Source organism: Arvicanthis niloticus, chromosome 12 (assembly GCF_011762505.2).
Source record: "Arvicanthis niloticus isolate mArvNil1 chromosome 12, mArvNil1.pat.X, whole genome shotgun sequence".
NCBI lineage: Eukaryota > Metazoa > Chordata > Mammalia > Rodentia > Muridae > Arvicanthis > Arvicanthis niloticus.
In genome coordinates this window covers 75,716,257-75,737,654 of record NC_047669.1, presented here as the reverse complement: position 1 = coordinate 75,737,654, position 21,398 = coordinate 75,716,257, and the positions used below count along the sequence as shown (strand labels likewise).

At 44.8% G+C, this 21,398-nt stretch overlaps 1 protein-coding gene across 1 annotated transcript; it reads right to left on the bottom strand.

Annotated features, from left to right (window-relative positions):
• Positions 1 to 10,081: 10,081 nt before the first annotated feature.
• Ripply3 (ripply transcriptional repressor 3) lies at positions 10,082 to 17,938 on the bottom strand. The gene is made up of 4 exons (XM_034515606.2): positions 17,724 to 17,938; positions 16,896 to 16,968; positions 12,770 to 12,837; positions 10,082 to 11,303 (listed from the first exon to the last, which is right to left on the bottom strand). The coding sequence occupies exons 1-4, from the start codon at positions 17,822 to 17,824 to the stop codon at positions 11,087 to 11,089; spliced, it is 459 nt and encodes a 152-aa protein (XP_034371497.1). The 5' UTR covers positions 17,825 to 17,938; the 3' UTR covers positions 10,082 to 11,086.
• Between the last annotated feature and the right edge of the window lie 3,460 nt (positions 17,939 to 21,398).

Genomic DNA, 21,398 nt, shown 5'->3' with positions numbered 1-21,398 from the left:
GAAGAAAAGAAGAGAAAAAAAAAGAAAAGAAAAACAGGTAAGAGCTAGTATTAATCTCAGAGCTCTTGAGTATTTACGAGCTGTCTTGAAGTGAGGAAGAAAACATGGGAGGTTGGCCATTGGCCTGCACACATATGTGCACACACAAGGATGCATCTACAAAGACACACAACAAATAAACCAGTAAAACCGTTAAAACTATAAGCAAAACAAACCTTTCCTTTTTTTTTAAGATTTATGTATTTATTTAATGTATTTAATGTAATGTACACTGTCTTCAGGCACACCAGAAGAGGGCATCAGATCCCATTACAGATGGTTGTGAGCCACCATATGGTTGCTGGGAATTGAACTCAGCACCTCTGGAAGAGCTGCCAGTGCTCTTATCCACTGAGCCATCTCTCTAGCACACCTTCCCATTTTATAAATTATCACAGGTATTTTGTTTTGGAAATGGAAAGGTGACTACCACAGTCCAAGCTGTCTCCTTGTCACCTCTTAAACAGTTTGTTCGATGTCGAAGGCAAAGACTACTGCTAGAGCTTTCCCACTGTCGTGCTTGGCAAGGGTCAGATTGTACTGAACAATTTGGCCAATGAAGGAAATAACTATAAGGACGGGCCTCGTTCGGGGTTCCCGTGTGCTGGTGTTAGGGGTTCCCGTGTGCTGGTGTTCGGGGTTCCCGTGTGCTGGCGTTCGGGTCAACTTTGTTAAGAGTTGGCAGGAGAGAGGGAACAAAGAGGAAGAAGGATGGTTTTGTCCTTTTGTTTAAAGAAGGTAAAAAGCCATTTGCTCCTCTTAGGATTTGTAAGGCGAAGAATGCACGTGGTACCTGCAGCCAGAGTGCAAGCCAGATGCTCTTAGCGACACAGAGAGATCCCGTTGACAGTTCTCTTGCTAAGTGTTAGCTACTCTCGGATGGGGTAACCTCCTGTTTAGAAACGACAGGATTGCAAAACTCCAGGAAACTTTTAGATATCTAGAAAAATAGTCCAAACATCCATCAGCAGGCAAGAAATGGCCTGTTATCCATCCAGACCCGGGACTGAAGTACTCATGCACGCCTCAACTTGTGTGGGTCTCAAAACATTGTGCATAAAACTCCCACTCACCAAGAGCTGCCTAGAATCCGATTCCATTCACATGAAGGGGTCAAGAGCAGGGTGACTGAGATGGCTCAGTGGATAAAGAGCTTGTACAAGCATCAAGACCTGAGGTTCCATCCCCTGCACCCACCAAAGACCAGGTGGACATGGTGGCCCACTTCTAATCCGACTGAGGAGGCAGATGCAGGAAGATCCATGAGGTTCACAGGACAAATAGCTTAGCTGAATTGGCAAGGTTCATATTTAGTGAGAGACGCTGTCTCAAAAACTGAGGTGGAGAGCCATAGAAGAAGAAAATCAGTGTCAACCTCAGACTTTCACTCACTTGCACATGCACATGTGTGTGCATGCACACACACACACACACACACACACACAGAGAGAGAGAGAGAGAGAGAGAGAGAGAGAGAGAGAATCTATAAAGATGAAGAAGAGTAGATGTATAGTTGTGGCCAGAGGCAGGGAATAGGGGATTGACAGCTAAAAGGAGCTTGTTGGGGGTTGGGGGTCTATAATTGTGGTAATAGTCATACATATCTATAAATACATAATTATTAAATAGTGTACTTCAGAAAAGTTATAGAGTATACGAATTATCTCAGCATAAGTGCTTATGAATGAATGAATGAATGAAGAATGAATGAATGAATGAATGAACAAATGAGTGAAAGAGGCTGGGGAGATTCAAAGGCCACACAAACATGGTAACTACAGTTCAATCCTCGGAACCCACATGAAAAACCAAATGTAATGACACACATCTTCAATTCTCTCCAACAGTGAGGTGGGAGGTGTAAGACTTTTCTGTCTGCCTTTGCTCTGAATAGTGGCACAGAGACCTTCATATTTATTAAACAATTCAAGCATTATTGCTGGGCAGATTCTAAACTATTTTAACTGGACATGCCGGCCTGGCCTACTCTCCACCCTTGGGGCTTGTTATCTGCCATGTGGGACAACCCTAGCACCTCTTTCTTAATTTGAGTTGCAACGATGATGACCCTCTGGTCTGACCCCACCCCACTCCCAGACCCTCTCCCTCTCTCCAGGCACAGAAGTCCTACCTTTTGCTCTCTTGTCCAGCTATAGGCTGTTCAGCTCTTTAGCTAACCAACCAGAAGGTGACAGAGAACAATGTTTTACAAAATGCTGATTCAGGATATGTATGCTTCATAACAATGACAATGTCAAAGTCCAGACTGTACCCAGATCTGTGGGAACAGAAATCAGCATTTGAATATACAGTGCACAAAACCGCTTTCCAACATGGGGTGAACAAGAGAATCACTCTGACACAGCTTGGTCATGTGTACACCAATGTTTGAAATGCACACTGTCTCTGTCTCTGTCTCTGTCTCTCTCTCTCTCTCTCTCACACACACACACACACTTTTGTTTTTACAAAATGAATGAATGAAAACTGCTTACAGCAAGAATCTTTGAATACATCTTTGAATACATTCAGATTTATGACTTCCCAAACATATAGCATAGAGAATATGCCGCCGGCTGAGGAAGGCTGATTGCTGATTGGTTCGTTGTCCTCTTGGTGAAGTTGCCTCCTTGCTGGTACCCAACTGTCCTTATGCACAGTGATCTGAGATACAAGGAATAATACACTCTAAGTGACATTTCATCACAAGATACAGAAGCTTAAAAACAATAAATAATCTACATTTAACTCAAAGAAATGAGTGATTAGCGCTGTGTGTCACTGTACAGAAGGGTTACCATTTGATAGGTTTTTCACAAACTTTGTTTTAGGGCCTGTTCAGATACACACACACACACACACATGCGCACACACATGCACAGACATACACAGCCACACACACACAGACATATACACTCAGACAGATATGCACCCGTAGACACGCACACAGAGACACACACACACACAGGCATACACAGACACACAGACAGACAGACATATACACTCAGACAGATATGCACACACAGACACACATACACAGACATACACACACATATACAGACACACACTCACAGACATACACACACACAAACACACACTCACAGATATTCAAGATTGTGTGATTGGCCAGATTCAAGAAGTCCATCAAGCAAGTAAAAATGTCAAAAGTTATGGCAACTTTTAAAACCAAATAAAACAGAGAAAAGAAACATCTGATACATTTTCTTTTTAATTTTTTTGTTTGTTTTGTTTTTCAAGACAGGGTTTCTTTGTGTAGCAGAGCCCTGGCTGTCCTGGACTCATTTTGTAGACCAGGCTGGCTTTGGGCCCACAGAGATTCACTTGCCTCTGCCTCCTGAGTGCTAGGATAAAAGGCCTATACCACCACACTCCGTCTTAATATTTATTTTTTAGTAATTAATTAATCTACATCCTAAGCTCTGCCCCCTCCCAACCCCCCCTCACTGAGACCCTCCCTCCATCCTCCTTCTCCTTCTCCTCTGAGAGGGTAGGGTCCCCCACCCTGGTGCACCAAGTCCCTGCTAGATGAAGCCCATCCTCTTCCACTGTTAATATTTGTTTTTAATTTTTAATTATGTGTATGGGAGACTGTCTAGTTGGTGTATCCTAAGACTGGGGACAAGCAGACAGACTCTCCTTGTACCTGGGACTCACTGACCAGGAAGTCTAGCTGAATCAGTGAACTCCAAGTTTACTGACAGATTCTGTCTCAAAAACAAAAACCCATTTTATACATCTATGAAACTGTCAAGCAATAATAAAAGATAGTCTTAAAGCAACAATAACAAAAATTACAAGGTGAATAACTCCTGTGGAACATCCAAGGTTGATGTACGCTTTTCACAGGCTGCACGTACACACATGTGCAGGTGCACACGCATGAACCAACACGTGAGGGAATAGATAATAAACAAACAAGCACATTTCTTAGGGGAAAATGGAACACTTTTTTTATTTTGAGTCCAAGCCACATTCATCAGACTCCATCATGGAGGTCATCCCCTCAGGGGATGCTGGGAAGCTCCCTTGGGTACATTTCCCAAGGAACCCCCACAGGGGATGGTGTCTTCTGAAGCTGCCATGTTTGTGAGACACCACAGTCCAGTAACTTTGTGATTGATACTCAGTTGTCCTGCGTATAAAAGCGTTTGCTCACGTCACTTCTGAAGAAGGATGAACGTCTGTTTATAGTAAGGGATTTCTGCATTTGGTTTTGTTTACAGTGAAACCACTTCAAATGGCTTTGGAGACATTAGTGAAATAGAGCGATTTCTACCACAGCTCACCATAATGATGGGTGTTCGGGAGACGTTTTCACATGTGTGTACAACAGACACATCAAATAGATCATAGTCTCATTTCTCGACGGCCCAAACCTAGCAATCCAACATCCACCAACTAAAAGAAGTAGGGAGATGTTTCTCCAATAGAGTGTCGCAGGGCCATGGGTGACTTACAACATCACGCCCAGCGTATGAATCCAGATGCAAGTGAATAAACATCATGACTGATACTTATATGCAATTAAAAATTGGGCAACATGGATTTGTGGTATTGGAAATCAGAACAGTAGTTATTTGTGGCGAAGAAACCAAAAGAGGTAGCTGGCTGGGGTCTCAGAAGGTGTGTTACATTTGAAAGTTACCAGGCAGTTCTGAGTGCCTCCTTTTTCCATACCTATTTATGTGGAGAAAAAAAAAGGTGTACTTTAAAATAAACATTTAAAAATCTCTTTTAATAATGTGCATAGTGACAAGTATTTCAATGAGTATATGTATATTCATTGTAACATATATTATATATGTAATATATTCAGTGGAGGCTGTTATCATTTGCATTGTTGATATGCAAAGCCCTAGGTCTTATGCCTAACCTAAATTTGGATATTGGCCCTACCATGACATTTAAAAATCCGAAGTAACTTAAGACATATCTTTGAACACAGATCACGAAGATCTACCCTCAAGATGACCTGAAACTGGGCAACTGCTCCTTCATGTTTTATTTTGGAATTGAACGCATTATCCCTGAAGTACACCTGGGACCGTTTTACCTCTCAGTGATGGATGGCTCAGAGGTCAGAACAAGTCTTCAGAAGACAGCATCTTGATAAATAAGCCCCAGAGTTAAAAACTAGGGGATGTTAGGTGAGGAACAGAACACTTTACTTAGAACTTTTCCCTTTGAGTTACTTTTAAACTTTTAAATTCTGTCATGGCTGAAAAACAGAAGAATAAAAAAGTAGTAGCTCAGTATGTAAAGAGAAATATTTTCAGTAGTAGATTCCAGTGTGTTTAAAAAATAATTTTAGGCTGTAATTTATGTGTATCTGCCTGTTGTCTTATATAATACAAACGCCTTAGTCAATTAGCTCAGCAGTCACCACAGTCCAGTTTTGGGACAAGCCCACCGTTCCTATGTGTCCTTTTGCTTGATTATAATTAACCGTGTCCCACCAGCAACTCTAAGCCACCGCTGCTCTGCTTCTATGGCTGCAAGTCCCCCCACCTTGTCTTCCTCCTTCTCTCTCTGGGGAAACACACACGTGTCAGAAGAGTTATACCATGTAGCCTCTGAAGGTTCTTTCAGAGTATTTTCAAGGTCCCTTTATGCTTCATCACGAGTCGCTACCTCGTCGCTGTTTTTTGTAGAATATTATTTCATTGTATAAATGTACAATAGTCCATCCTTATCCTTGGAGAGCATGAGTCCTGTGTACAAGCCCTGCTCTACCTCAGCAACTCATCTGATGACCTAGACAGCTACTGTGACTAGGTACTCTCTAGTGACTGAGATATATAGGGGGATACATTGGACAGGGGGCAGTTTACATTGCAGTAGGACAGAATGCATTTTAATCACGAGATTCAGGGCAACATTCAATTTAAAACTTACAAGTTGTTTCTGAAATTTTTCATTTAATATTTTGGGGCCATGATTAAAGTGACCAAAACCTCCGACAGCAAAACCAAGAATGGAAAGCATTTGGAATTCTGTGCCACATTCGCTTACCCATTTATCAGTGGGTATCTATTTGAACTGCTTCTGGTTTGGGAATATTGTAAGGACCTCCATATAAATGTCTTTCCATGTACAAATGTCTTTGTTTCTTCTGGGGAGAGTCTTGGAAGTGAAACTGCTGGGTTGTATGATAAATTATATTTACTTTCAAAAGAAACTGCTAAGCTATCTCCCAGGGTGATTGCACCACTTTATGTTTCATCGTTCAGTTTGTGGTTCCAGATTCTCCACGACCTCTAGATTCTCCACACCCTCCAGATTCTCCACGACCTCTAGATTCTCCACACCCTCCAAATGTCTATTTTTTTTTCAACTTTAAACACAGATGCAGCCATCCCCCCTTCCTGTATTTTTGGTTCTCGGTAAGTCCCCTTCTAAGGCAGCCACATTGCTGTCAGTATTTAATTAGCTGTTTTTCATGTTGTCGTCACAAGTGCACATACATGCACTGACCCTTCCTCACTTTTATAAAAATGAGTCATGCTTTGCTCCTTCAGGAAGCAGCAAGGCCTCCATCTGTGCTTTTGAGAAGGGCAGGTTTCCTCTTGCTTGGATATATCACATCTAGATGGCAAAAATAAAGGGATTATCTCAGCAAGGAGAAGTGAGTTTGATTGACTGTTTGGGACCCAAGGTGACACTGAAAGATGCTAGCGAGTTCTACAGTTAGTGTGGACGGTGTGCGATGGCAGAGCCCTGGGTGTGCAATGGTGGGGTCCTGGGTGTGCAACAACAGAGTCATAGGTGTGCAATAGCAGGGACACGGTGTGCAGTGGAGGGGTCATGGCAGCAGCAGAGGACCATGGTTGGGTGGGTGACTCTTGTGACTGCCATTGCCTCAGTTAAGACCCAGAGGACCAGAAAGAACAAATGGAGCTCACATCACTGTGGACAGAGTCAGAGAGGGAGGATACTTGCCTCAGCTAGTTTTCCTCTTCACCCATTTTATGTGTCTCTGAGGCCAGCAGCCTGTGGAATGAAGATGCACCTCCTCATTCAGATAAGGCCTGGAGAAATTTGAATTTCTGTCGAGCAGCCCTTATTTATTCACTCATTCATTCATTCATTCATTCATGTTTTTTTTCTCTCTCTTTTGAGGCACTGTCTCACTCTGTAGCCTTGCCTTGTCTGGAAGTCACTATGTGACCAGGCTGGCCTCAAACTCAACAGCTACCCACCTACCTTTGCTTCCAGGGTGCTGAGATTAAAGGCATGCACCACCATGTCCTCCTCCAGGAGACTTTGTTTTTTTAATGGAGTTTTGCTGATTTTATTCTTTGGTAGTAACGTCGGTACATTTTGTTCATGTATCTAACAATGGGAGCCAGCATTCATATTGACTGAGGATGTTGTGATTTGAATCTGGTGCTTGCTCCCCAGCTAGCTAGTTGCACTGTCCTGTGGGGCAAAGGGACTGTGGTACCTTTAGGACACAGGGCCTTTCTGATGGAAATTAGTCACCAGGGACAGGCTTCTTGTGTCATGGTTCTCTTTGTGTTCCCTGTTTCCTGGTTTGGTTTGGTTTTTTTTGAGACAGGGTTCCTCTGTGTAGCCCTGGCTGTCCTGGATCTCACTCTGTAGACCATGCTGGCCTCGAACTCAGAAATCCACCTGCCTCTGCCTCCCAAGTGCTGGGATTAAAGGTGTGCACCACCACTGCCTGGCTCCCTGCTTCCTGTTATGCTTTGATGTGAACAATCTCCATCACACTCCCTTGATGCTATGCCCTTCCCTGAAATAGTGGAATAAACCCATGAACCAGAGTAAGCTTTTCTTCCATATAATTTTCCTTGCAGGTATTCTGTTCAGAACTACATGAAATTATCCAATACTGTATATAAGCAAAAGAAATTAAGCCATAGAAAAGAGATATTTGCACACCCATGCTGACTGAGGCAGGATTCACAATAGCTGAGGTATGAATCGGTGTAGATGCTTATCCAGGGAGGGATGAGAAATAAAATATGGGATCAGGTTGGAGAGATGACTCAGCAGTTAAGAGTGGTTTTCAGACCTTCCAGAGGACCCAGGCTCAATTCCCAGCACCCACATGGGAGCTCACAACCATCTGAAACACCAGTTCCAGGGGATCGAACACCCTCTTCTGGTTTCAACAGGCACCAGGTGCTCATGCAGTATGCATGTACAAAAAGCAAAGCATCCATTCATATAAAATTTATGAATCTTTAAAAATTAAAGAGAAAACATTGTGTATAAATAATGTGGAATGAAGAAGAATGAAATCCTGTCATTTGCAGTGCAATAGCCAGGAGCAATAATCCAAGCATTAATAGATTCCCCTTTATGTGGAAAAGAGAACACATTTACCTGGGGCCTACAAGGTGGTCAGCAGATAAAGAGACTTGCTCCAAACTTGACAATCGGAGCTTGGTCCCCAGGACTCCTATGGTAGAAGGAACTTCCGTTCCACATCCGTGTGTGTGTGTGTGTGTGTGTGTGTGTGTGTGTATTTAAATCCACCTGGATATAAAATATTGGAAAGGGGAATGGTGGGGAGAAGGAGGGTAGGTAGGAGGAGGATAGTTTTTAATGTTTGGAACTTGGGGCTGGGGAGATGGATGGATAGTAAGCTGCTCACTATGGAAGTATGAAGATCTGGTTTGGATTCCCAGAACTCATGTAGAGTCAAATCCTGCAGTGTACCTATAACCCCAGCACCAGGGGCCAGACCGGAAGTGGAGACAGAGCCCTCAGAAGCCGATTGGCGGATGGCCTGGCACACCGCAGTAAACAGGAGCCTCATTCGAGGCCTCATTCGAGGTGGAAGGTGAGGATTGTTGGCCAAGTTTGTCCTCTCATCTCCACACCTGTGCTGTGGCATGAACACACCTGCACTACACACACACACACACACACACACACACACACACACACACACACACACGATTAAGAAAAAAAGAAATAAAAAGCATAGAGCTTTCAAGTTAGGGATTTCATTTTGGCCCGACAATCAGTGCAACCACAGTTACCAGCAAAGCCGGGCGCTGAACTCAGAACATGTGGGGTGGAGAAAAAACATACTTAAAAGAACTTTCTTTAAGAGCAAATTTTACTCTGGAACTCTAAGTTCCTGAGGCCCTGGGCTTGAACCACAGCACGGGGGTAGGAGAGAGAGAGAGAGAGAGAGAGAGAGAGAGAGAGAGAGAGAGAGAGAGAGAGAGAGAGACAGAGACAGAGAGAGAGACAGAGAGAGAGACAGAGAGAGAGACAGAGAGAGAGACAGAGAGAGAGACAGAGAGGAGACAGAGACAGAAAGACAGACAGAGAGAGACAGAGAACAAGGAGAGGGAGAAAGGAAATAAGGAAGAGTTGTTGTTGTTGATGTTTTTTAAAGGATGGAACAATTTAAAAAAAAAAAAAACCCAGGTAGGGAATAAAACCTACCATGGAGGTAGAACATGGCTTGACTTTAATCCCAGCACCCAAGGAAGAGACAAGCAGATCTCTGTCTGAGGTCAGCCTGGTCTGCTCCAGGACTTCCAGAACAGCCAGAGATGGATAGTGTGTTACTTACTGATAATCGACCCCAGTGTCTCACACATGCTTGGTCAACACTGCACCACTGAGCCACACCTCCAACTCTTCTCATGTTATGTTTGTCCTTTTGAGACAGTCGCACTAAATACCCAGCTTGCCCTAAGCCCACTGTGCAGCCAAGGCAGGCTTTGAGCTTGGGGTCCGCCTGCCTCAGCCTCTTACGCTTGTTTTTTTTTCTTTTCTTTAAAGAATGATTACTTTATGTACATGAGTCCATTCGTTTTATGTACACTCATTGATCCTGTGTGGATACAGTACGGGGAATTATGCCACTGTGTGTGTCTCTAAATCAAAAGACAACTCTAGCACATGAGTTCTGGGGGAATCAAACTCGGGTTACCTGGCTTGGTGGCAAGTGTTCTTCCCCACTGAGCCATCTTGCTGGCCCCTTCTTGCATTTATGAAAATATATAATTTTAAGATACTTAAATTTAAAAAAATCTTTAAAACAGGAACTATTTTACTCTAAGAACATTTTACACAAAAAGATGATTGTCAAACATTCTTTCAAAATATTTTATCCCAAGTAAAAATTCATACAGGGTGGAAAATGGATTCCAGTAAGATAATTAGGGAGAGCTTTGAGGAGCAGAGTTTTTGAACTATCAAAATGATAAAATTCAAAACAATTTTACAGAAGAAACTTTATTAAAAAACAGTGTTATTTCATGCAAATAACAAGACCATGCTGGACACCAAGTAAGAAAAATTAACCCCTTACAACACATACACTTAAACACACAGCTCTCACATAGGTCTCAGAAACAGCTATTTTATCCCCTAAAGAAATCATACCTTCTTACTTCTTGTTCCTGTGAAAATTATTCAGTGTTTTAATTTTTTGTTTTTTGTTTTTGCAAGTAAAAGAATATTTTTTCCAAACAGCTACTGAGCAACCAAATGAACTCTCAAAATGGGAGTTGATATTTAAATTATTTTTATGAAGGGAGAATCAGTAGATAATGGGTGTCTGGGCAAGAGAAGGGTGGCAGGGCTTACGGAGGAGTAACTTTTCAGAGTGGCAGTGAGCTCCAAAGGCCTTCTTCCTGAAAACACCACTCCAGGCACTCAAAGGTATGCATGAGCACATGTGTGCGTACATGCTCGTGCGCGCGTGCACACACACACACAGAGACACAGGACATAGACAGTCAGACACACAGACAGACAGACAGACAGACAGTCACAGAGACAGACACACACATCAGGAAAATATGAGTAAAAGCTGAGCTCCTGGCCTGAGCAGAGGCTGAGCACTGTCCAGCCTCTGAGCTTCCAACACAGGAGGCTGGAGAAGAGGCTCAGTCCTGGCAGGCAAGGCTGTCCCGGGACACAGTGACCAACACGGGAGAGGGGCTCCCTTCGTTTTCCGGAGCTCTCACGACGACCCCTGCAGGCAGCCGACCCTTTCCAGAGGTCACTCCTTTGTCCTACAGGCTTGCCAGCCTTACCCAGCCCTTCCCTCCTGAGTGGAATCCCTGATGACGTCTGTCTCCAGGCACTGAAGGGAGCTGGGCCGGGCCTCCTCTTCTTGCTCCTCAGAGCCAGACTCAGAGTCGTCGTCGTTGTAGAAATGAATGGTGGCTTGCACCGGGAAGCTGGCCAGCACCTTTTCCCCAGAACTTTGCAGGTATTCTTGACGCTTTGAAATGGGTAAGTAAAGTCTAATATTAAAGAAACAAATAAACTATTAGTCAACCTTAAAAAAAAAAAAAAAAAAAAAGGACCCAGGCTCCCACCAAAAGCACCTCATTCCTTGTTCCTGTGCTTTCTGTGTACAAGGTGCTTTTAAGTTACCAGAGCACAGAACTCAACATCTGCTGAGGGACTAGCTAAAACCCCACACCAATCCGAGTAGACCCACCAGCAAAGAGGTTAAGATTAGCAGGCTACGAAGACTCTAGGCTCTAATCTTAAAAGACCAGCTCTCACCAGATGATGACCTGAGTCCTCCTGGACTGTAGGTGTTCAAGTCTCTCTCTGTGTCTCTGTGTTGTGTCTCTCTCTGCCTCTCTCTCTCTGTCTCTCTCTCTCTCTCACACACACACACAGACACACACACACAGACACACACACACACACACACACACACACACACACACACACACATACACATCATGGAAGACATAGACCACAGGAATGCAAAGCTCTGAGCATTGGAGGAAACTTGACTCTGAAACTCTGACCTGGAGGAATAACCGACTGTTCTAGAGGTGAAGAGAAGTTGAAGGGTTGTGTCCCTCTCAACAGAAGGAAAATATGCACTCAGGGAAAGATAAAGAGACAGAAAGAAAGAGGGAGGGAGGAAGAGGGGAGAGGAGGAGAGGGAGGAAGGGAGCTGGAGAGAGAGCAGGTAAAGAGAAAGGACAAAGGGAGGAGGGATAGGATGAAAGGAAGGCAGGAGAAGGGAGGAAGGAGCAGGAGGGAGAGAGACAAGGGAAGCAGGGGAAGAGAAGGAAAAATTTAAATGCATAAACTTGGAACCTCCAAGTTTTAAACTGAGGATTCCAGTTATAATGGAAAGTTTTTAAAAAATACCACCCAATAATCTCTTAATATTTTTTTACTTACTAACTCATTTGGCTTCTCCCCTTTGGTCTCCTGAGGAAGTAGAGTGTCTCGGTTGATTGCTGCTAACCTTAGCTAGTATCCTCCTTCTTGGACATAGAACAGGAGAGCGAATACGCAGGCTATTGACTGTGTTACCCTGACTGAGGGAAAGCTCCTGGTGTTTCTGGGCAGGAGTGGGAAGTGCTGCCAAGTGGACCGCTGAGCGGTCAGTGCGGTAGGAACCCTGCAGCAGGCAGAGCACATGCAACATGCACCAACACATCTAAAACAGAAGTGTAAGCAAGGCTTAGGCTTGGCCATGCTTAAAGTTAGTTGATTATGTAGAAGCATTTGCCAACGAGTTTGAAGGGTAAATGGGAGTTGGGATATGGCAAGTCTCAGCTTGTAGTGAAACATCAAATGCATGAAATAAAGAACAGATTCCAGAAATAAAACAAATCATCCTCAAAATCCCTTGGTAAGGAAGCAAAATAAAGCTAGACAATACATTTAACTCTCGCTTTGTTGGAAGTGCAAATACGTACTATCATCATGTGCTTCCCACAGAGGAACAGATTACCTGACCGGATGCTGGAATCCAAAGGCTCCCTTTGATCCCAAGGTTTGTCGGTCCCCCCAAGGCTCACACTGCAAAGACAAACGTATAGAAACACAGGTGTAGTCACAGAGCCCCTGAAGGTGCCATCTTGAAGTTTTAAAGACACAACTTAAGTCTGTCAGGATCGCTAGAATACTAGCCTTAGAGCTTAAACATTCCCCGGCATCTCACAAGTTCTGCTTTCAGAATATTTAACCAGGTACTGTGAGGGCTCAGGCCTTAAATCTGTGTGTGTGGTTGTAATGACAACTCTGAAATTTTGGTTTCCTTAAAAAACACAGGAATATAAGACTATTCTTTCATTTGAATCCCTGGTGTGGGGATGTGGGGCTACTTCAGACCGTTCCCAGCAACTGACTGTGATTTGCCTCTTGCTCTAGCAGAGGCTTGGTTTTGCCAGCTGCAGATAGTTTCTGTGTTTGTTGTTTGGAATTCTGGGAGCTTTTCAGAGGGTATATAAATGCTAGGGTCCCAAGAGGCACAGTATGTTGATTGTTGGTAGTTCAGGGGTTGGTTGTGGTTTGTTAGTAGTCGTGCTCAAAGAAGAAATGAAAGAAATTAGATTTGGGGACCTCTATCTGTCTCCTTTATCCTTCTTTCTCTTCTCTATAGTGAGAGGTCTCTGATAGCTTTACAGAGTGGGTTATGGAGCTGAAGTGCTGAGCAGAGAGATAAGAAAACCCAAGTACTTTTGGAACATATATATAATAATATATAATATATATATATTATATGTGAGAACCAGATTAGAGACAGCACAAAGCCTGCTAATGAGGACTCAGAAGATCTTGAAATGGTTACTGTCCATGGCACTTCACATTTCACCCTGTAAGAGACCTTGGTGAAAGAATATGCATGGTGTATGTGCGTGATTGTGTGTGTGCGTGCGTGCCTGTGTACATGCGCGTGCATGTGTGTATGTGTGTGTTGTGTGTGTGCGTTCGTGCCTGTGTGCATGCGCGTGCATGTGTGTATGTGTGTGTGTGTGTGTGTGAGAGAGAGAGAGAGAGAGAGAGAGAGATATCTGTAAATAAACTAGACTACAAGATGCCCCTGCAGACATTAACAGTGCATCAGCGTGGTCTCTCTGTGATACACCGGGAAGAGCTAAGTGGACACACGCGAGGGTCTTTGGAACACAGTCCTTCACATTATTTCTGACTCTTCAGAGCTACAGGAAACAACTTCTGGGTTCAGCCGCTTATGATAATCACAAACAGTCCCCTAAACTGAGGCTCTCACTTTGCAATCCTGTCCTGCCGAAATGGCCTGTAGGGGGCAGCAGTGCACACTGTGGTAGATGGCTAAGGGCAATGCTAATCTGACCAGAGAAAGGCTGCTGCTTCCTTAAGCACCCTGTTCTAACTAGACCAGGAACTAGAAATACATGTTCACTAGCTGTAGAAATGGAGCCCCACAAACATGGGTTCTTAACTTTTTATGCCTTTGTTTGTTTGTTTGTTTGTTTTTTGAGACAGGGTTTCTCTGTGTAGCCCTTGCTGTCCTGGAACTTACTCTGTAGACCAGGCTGGCCTCGAACTCAGAAATCCGCCTGCCTCTGCCTCCCAAGTGCTGGGATTAAAGGCATGCACCACCACTGCCCGTTTATGCCATTTTTTTAACCTTTTTTTTTTTTTTTTTTTTTTTTTTTTTTGACTTTTTAAGACAGGGTCTTACTATGTAGCACAGGGTGACCCACGATTTCACTCTGTATTCCAGGCTGGTCTCACATTTTTAGAGATCTGCCAAAGTGCTAGGGTTGCAAACATGAGGCACCACACCTGGCTTTCAGAAGACCTTAAGAAAGGACCAGTTCTCATGGAGGGAATCATTAAAACACTCACACTTTGGTAATTAAATGGGACCAGAGCGATAAACCAGTTAAACAGTGTGTTTAAGGTATGTGCGTCTTCTTAAGCGCCAAGCAGAGAGTTTCAGCCATGAACTTCTGACTGTAAGGCTATGGTGGGAAGTCTGGGTAGCAGGACAGGCCTAGGCCCTAGCAGTGTGCACAAACGGCCAGGAGGGAAATACGCTGAGGCCAAAAAACAGCAAGGCTGGGGGTGGGCGTCTGTCATGCCGCACAGAGATAGAAACATCTGTTTATCATCAGATATGCCAGTCTCGGGCTCATCCTTAGCACCAATTCTCTCTCTTCTCCTTTTCTCTCTTCTCTCTCCCTCCCCCTTTCTCTCTTTTTCTTTCTCTCTTTCTCTTTCTTTCTTCTTTTAATTTGGTCTATCAGGTTGTGGTGGCGCATGCCCTTGAGCCCTGCAAAGACAGGCAGATCTTGTGAGTTCAAGGCTGGCCTGGTCTATAGAGTGAGTTCCAGGATAGCCAGGACTACACAGAGAAACCCTGTTTCAAAAAAATAAATAAAATTTTAAAAAATGTAGTCTATTTTTTTCTCCCAATCTAGGAGAAGATACAGCTGTCGAGGGGGCATCAAGTGGGAGGAACGAGGCCTTGGGGCCTTTTCTCAAATTTGTATCTTATTCTAATTTCAATCTGCTTGCTGGAAGTCCTGGTTCAGGTCACCAAGCCCCAGTCCCTCACTGAATCCTCTACAAAATGGTGTGGGGACCAGAGCTGAGGAATTTTCCTGCTTTGCCAAGAGCCAATGTCATTCATAGAAGCTGTGCAGCCCAAGTGGTGCTCACCCAGCTTCCTGGGGGGACCTGGGCGCTCACCCAGCCTGCTATGGGGAACCCACTTTTCTGAGGCCTGCAGAGAACCTGTGTGTGACATCTACAAAGAGCTGTCTGGGTAGAGCTGGAGATTTAGCTCCCTGGTAAAGCCAGAGCCTAGTGACAAGGAAAGACCCAGGGGTGGATCCCAAGATCTCGCCCTGACAAGGGTGTGGGAAGGCAGCCAGTTCTACAGTCTCTACAGAACACCAGGCTCCCCTATCTGCCCAAATCCAGGACTTAGCTGCCTTGTGTGCAGTGCAGTCAACTAGAAAGGGGCTGTGCGTTAATAATCACAAGGGGCTTTCTCCTCAGCCAAAAGCTACCTGCCTCAGGCCATGCATGTACCCTGTAGCATTCTAGTCTCCCACACAACTGAGCGACCCCCACACTCGCGGTTCACTTAAAGGAAATTTAGTAGTTTTTGAGTTCTTTAAAATCTTACCTTTAAGAACTCAAGTCTGAATGCAGTAAGATAAAAACCATTCTCTTTAGTCACTTAGAAATCTGGATCAGGAATTATTAGGACCGAAACAAAATCACTTATCAGACTGCTATCCTTTTGTTTGCCTCGTTCTTTGAGCTTCTATAAATACTAACTGCATTAAAGTACTGAATTATTCAAAGAAAATAACTTAAGTGTAAAATAATAATGGAAAGGTACTTTCTCACACTTAACTTTTCATATCATATCTATCGCACGTTAAGTTGTATCCCACAGTTGTTGTGTAAGTAAGATGCATGGTCCTCCCTAAGCTAACTCCACTGTTTTAAAGTCAATTTATATTTGAGAATATAGCAAATGTAAGTAAAACATTCCCCTAATAAGTCAGAAGCAATTAACCGGCAAGGCAAAGATAAAGGGATAGCTGTGGCAATTAATCTTTGCTGACAAAGCCCCGTGCTTGAGTGTATTTGCACAGAGAACAGAAGATCCTGCAGGAGTTCTTGTAGACAGGGCCAGACAAGGGTGGGAGCTTTTAACTACCTCGTCTGGGCACCTGAGGTGGATGAGGTCTGCCTTCTTTGCAATGTGGTACACAATTGGCTTCTCTCTAAGGAGTCTGGGTTTTGCCCCCTCCATCCCTGAACGTTCTGGTTTACAGAAGAACACCACCCCCCTCATGTAATTACCATGCAAAGGCCACGTCCTCAGCTGTTTGCTTTTCAAGGATGGAGGAGCAATCAGGAGCCCAGTGGGCCCATTAGCACCTCGATTCACTCTGGGCTCTACCTGCCTGGCCTCCAGGTACTTACTTCTCCAGGTACTTACTTAGACCAAGCTAAGCAGGAGGGAGGAGTCCTTTCCCCCAGGTTTTGTTTTGTGTTTTTAAAATTATTATAGACATGGTGCCGCTTTCTGGCTCCACAGTTACCTACAGCATTCACATTTAGCTTACCGGACGTTCAGTTCTGGTCAGCTCTGCATCTCCGGGAGGCGACATCCACGGTCTCCACGGAGCTGGGTTGGAACTGGAAACAAGCGTCAGGAGAGACTGAACCCCTGGCATTTCTGTTGCCCCTCAAATGTTACTATGAGATTGATACCATCGTGTCTGTTTGACAGAGTCCCTGCACACACCATGTTCCCTTAAGGTCTGTCTGCCGATGGGCCAGACTTCTTCCTGTCTCCTGCAGAACTCTCGGTCTCTGCTTCCAAGTACACTTTGAGAAGGTAAGCCCCAAATCTAACACTATTATTGGGGCGCGTGTTAGTGGAGATATTTTTTCTCCTAGCAAATCTCTCACTGATACCTCAAGATTTTCCAACACAGCTGGTTGGTTTCAACTACACCACCCCTGCAGCTGGAGACTCCTGATACTTCAGCTCCTTAGCCTAGCGTGCCAAAGGGGATTGCGTTTCTGCATCGCCAAGCTGAGCCTTCCCTACCTCCCCAGCTAATCTGATTTCCTTAAACTTCACGGCTTTAAAAACAGCTGGGTTCCGGGAATGGGCAAACACTGAGCCCAGCATAGGGTAGGAGACTGTCACTTTGTGATAGACCACAGGATCCTTTTTATAAATTTCTTATAAGGCCCCCAGCTTCCAGTATTTCCCAGCTGGATCAATTTCAGATCCTCAATACACGCAAGTGTTGCCCATTTTCTTGCCATATATCCGTAGGGTCCCTGCATTTCCGACAGGAGTTTGCAATAGTGGGTCCCAGGCTAACTAAGCTCGCTCAGTGTCTGGGTGCACCTCCACCGGGGCCGCAGAACACCCTCACCTCTCGGGCCCGCGTGGCAGCGGTGGCCTCCCGGGATCATCCCCCGGACAGTGGCAGAGGCGTCCCCGCACCTCCGGGGCTCCGGCCGCCTCGGGTCTCATAATGCGGGCGGCGCGTGAGTCCCGCAACTCGACGGCGCCTGGTCCCTCTGGCCGAGCGCGCTCACCTACCCGCTCGCTCCGCGCCAGGTTTAAAAACTGGGGCGGGGCGGGGAGGGGACTCGGCAAACTACTCCCCGGGGGGAGGGGGAGGGCAAGGGACCGCGGGAAGGGACGGAGGAAGCAGAGGGTGGAGACCAGAAAGACTCAAGGAAGAGAGCGGGGTCCGGGGAGGGTTGTGTGTCCAGAGTGCAGAAGGGACAAAAGAAAACCCGGAGGGTCACTGGCGGAGCGGGAAGCGCAGGGCGGGACAGACGGCCGACAGGGCGTTCCAGGATGACGGTGGCGGCTGCGCGTCCCGGGGGACGATTGTCCCCACTGCCGAGCAACTCGTGGGCCCTCCGCCCTCGGGGTTCTGATGCCTAAAGCATGCAGCCCCACCCCGCACCCCAGTTCCCCTAGAATCTCCCTTTCAGTACTGCGAGAGGTCGTGGGTGTGGGGCACAGAGTCCTCGCTACACCAAGGATCGGAAGAGTCCCGGGCAGCCCCACGAGTGTGTGACAGCTGGGTACAACGAAGCCCGGCGAGGGCGTAGCCGCAACCTCTGCACCCAAGATGGGGGTGCTTCCTGTGGGGGTCACCAGCCAGGACTCCTGGGTACCCTTTTGCACAATAACTTGTTCCCCAGTGCCAGGTGACTGCATGTGAAGACTGTAGTTTGACCTGTATCCGTTAAATTAAGTGACTGCTTTTTAAAAACAACCGAGACAGGTGGGGAATAAAATGTTTACGGATGGTTTATTTAAGATCTGGGGAATGTTTAACGCTAATTAAAGGCAAACTGGAAAGGGGGAGAAATTACAAATTTTACTCACAGGATTAAAAACCCAGAGTATAAAGCAGGAGGCTGGAAGTGGGCAAACAATATGAAATCACTGAACACAGTAAGGTGTCAACGGTTTTTGTTGTTGTTTTAATAACAAAACATCCAAAACATCTAGATGTGGGTGCCTTTGAAAGAACTTTGATAACGTGTATCTGTCAGCCCAAAGAACGAAAAGGTATTCAGTCACAACCAAATGTCCCAAATAGTACATAAAGGATGGAGGAATGTAATATAGCTAATAAAAGCCCATTCATGTTAAGCTCAGGAGGCAGAGGCAAGGGGACCTCTGTAAGTTCAAGGCCAGCCTGGGATACAGAGGGAGTTCCAAGACAGTCTAAGGATACACAGAGAAACTCTGTCTCACAAGTGTAAATAAATAAATAAATAAATTGTCTTTTTTCTCTCCTAGTCCTGCGTCTGAAATCCAGGAGCTCTATAGAGTTCTGAACACTATGGGAAATTAGATAACAGGTAATTTTTAGATCATTGGATCTTATGTGTGTTTTACCTGCACTCATCTCTGACCCACTGCCTGTTGCCTTTTCATTCTCTGGAACTGGAGTTACAGATGGCTGTGAGCCACCATGTAGGTGGTGGAAACCAAACCTCTACAAGAGCAGCAAGTGCCCTTAATGGTTGAGCTATATCTCCACCCCCTAGATACAAGGTTTAGAGAGAGGGGCTACTTAAGGTTACTTTGTTTCTACATTCATTCATTCATTCATTCATTCATGCATGCATGCATGCATATGGGCAAGGCATGTGGAGATCAGAGGACATCTTTTGGGGGAGCCATTCTGTCTCCCAGGTGGATTCTGGGTATCAAACTCAGTAGTGAGATTTGAAGGCAAGGACCTTTATCTGTTGGGTTATCTTGTTGACCCAGGTTTAAGGATTTTTAAAATGTTTTCTAAATTTTCAACAATGAACACATTGCTTTTTTTACTGTTGCAATATAGAGTACAGATTTGCCATTTTAATCATTTTCAGATCTACACTTAAGTGAGATATAGTTACTCACATCTGGCCTTCCAACACCCACTTCATCCTCAGAAGCTTTTGATCCCACACTGAAGCTGTCCCTGCTTAGGATTTAGGTTCCCCTCCCCCACCCTAGGTAACCACTACTCTAATTTCCTTATATAATAATGTTGTCATCCTCACTCCAAGCCTACAAATTAGGCATTATCTTCAGTCTGCAGATTAAGAAACAAGATCTTGTTTGTGGGCAGGAGAGATGGCTCAGTGGTTCAGAGCATGTAACTGATTCTGCAGAGGACTGGGCTTCAAGTACTCATACTAAGTGTTTCTCCACAGGCTGAAACCTCGAGGGATCTAATGTCCTCTGTGGTGAGCACCAGTGCTCATGGGTACATACCTGCATGTGGAGGTCAGAGGACATTGTGAACCTCAAAGACCACCAAAGCTGGCTCTGATGTAATCGCATTAGGGTCTCTTTATTACAAGCTGGACTTGGGCTCTCTGTCAACCCTGACACAGCAGGACAGGAAGGCAGAGCAGCCCCGAGTCCTCATCGGGATAAGGTTTTATAGGGAATGACGAGCAAACAAGGGGGTTTAAGCCGACAGGTGGGTGCTTTGAAGCAAAACCATGAACAATCACAAATGGTCTGAAAGAATCTGAAACAATCAGACTAATCTTTGACTGACTGTTGCTAGGAAGTAGCTAGGGAGTAACTCTTGGGATATGAGCCAAGGACAAGCCATGGGGTCCTTCCTGATACTTGGGTGTAGCTTGGGTTCAGCTGGAGGTCAAATTCTCAGGCTCTTTTTCTTTTAAGATGGAGGCCAGTTCCAAGATGGAGTAGGTTTGGCCTCTCATGACCTCTAGACACACGGGCAAACATAGTTTTAAAAGTAGAAGAAACTGGTATTTGGAAAGATTAAATAACCAGAAAATTAAATAATCCAGAAAGATTTTTTAAAAATTACAGCACCAGAAATAAATGTAAAATCAAAAAGCTCTGATACAGAACATGTGCACAGTGGCTGACACACAAGCACAGCAGTCAGTGCACGAGCACAGCGGCCAGTGCAGGAGCACAGTGGCATGCCATCTTCCATCTTTTGTCTTCATTTTTTTTTTAACTTATGCTTAAAGAAATGTAAGCTCTCCATGGTTAAAACCTGGACAGTTTGGGTAACAAAATATTTGCTTATAGTTCAAAGTATAAAATAAATATCCACAAGTTTCTAGTTACATCGATATATGTTTAATAAATGAAAATTTGAAAACTGTGAAGGAGAGACAAGACACCATAACAGATAAGATCTCAAATTCAACTTCTGTGTGCTTTAGATGTTTTATTTAATACACAGAGCAACTCTGTGGGGCCAGGTCTGCATCGACAAGCGGCAGGTGACTACTAGCTGAGCCATCTGGACTGCCCAACTGTGTGTGCTTTTTTGTTTGTTTTTGATACAGGGTCTTTCTAAATAGCTCTGGCTGACCTGGAACTCACTATGTAGTCCAGGCTAGCCTCAAACTCACAGAGACCTGCCTGCCTCTCCATCCCAAATGCTGGGCTATAATTACATCTTTACCCCCACTTCTTTTCTTCCTTCAAATTCCCCCATGTACCACCCCCCCCTTTTTTTTTTTTTGGTTTTTCGAGACAGGGTTTCTCTGTGTAGCCCTGGCTGCACCCTTTTCTTTCTTTCAAATTTATG

What these genes read in the sequence shown, in the direction of transcription:
- Ripply3 (XM_034515606.2), bottom strand. Translation starts at nt 17,824, where the DNA reads ATGAGACCCGAGGCGGCCGGAGCCCCGGAGGTGCGGGGACGCCTCTGC. An exon ending in CTGCCACGCGGGCCCGAGAG is followed by an intron (nt 16,969 to 17,723) that starts GTGAGGGTGTTC and finishes GCTTGTTTCCAG; the next exon opens with TTCCAACCCAGCTCCGTGGA. An exon ending in TGACCAGAACTGAACGTCCG is followed by an intron (nt 12,838 to 16,895) that starts GTAAGCTAAATG and finishes TTGTCTTTGCAG; the next exon opens with TGTGAGCCTTGGGGGGACCG.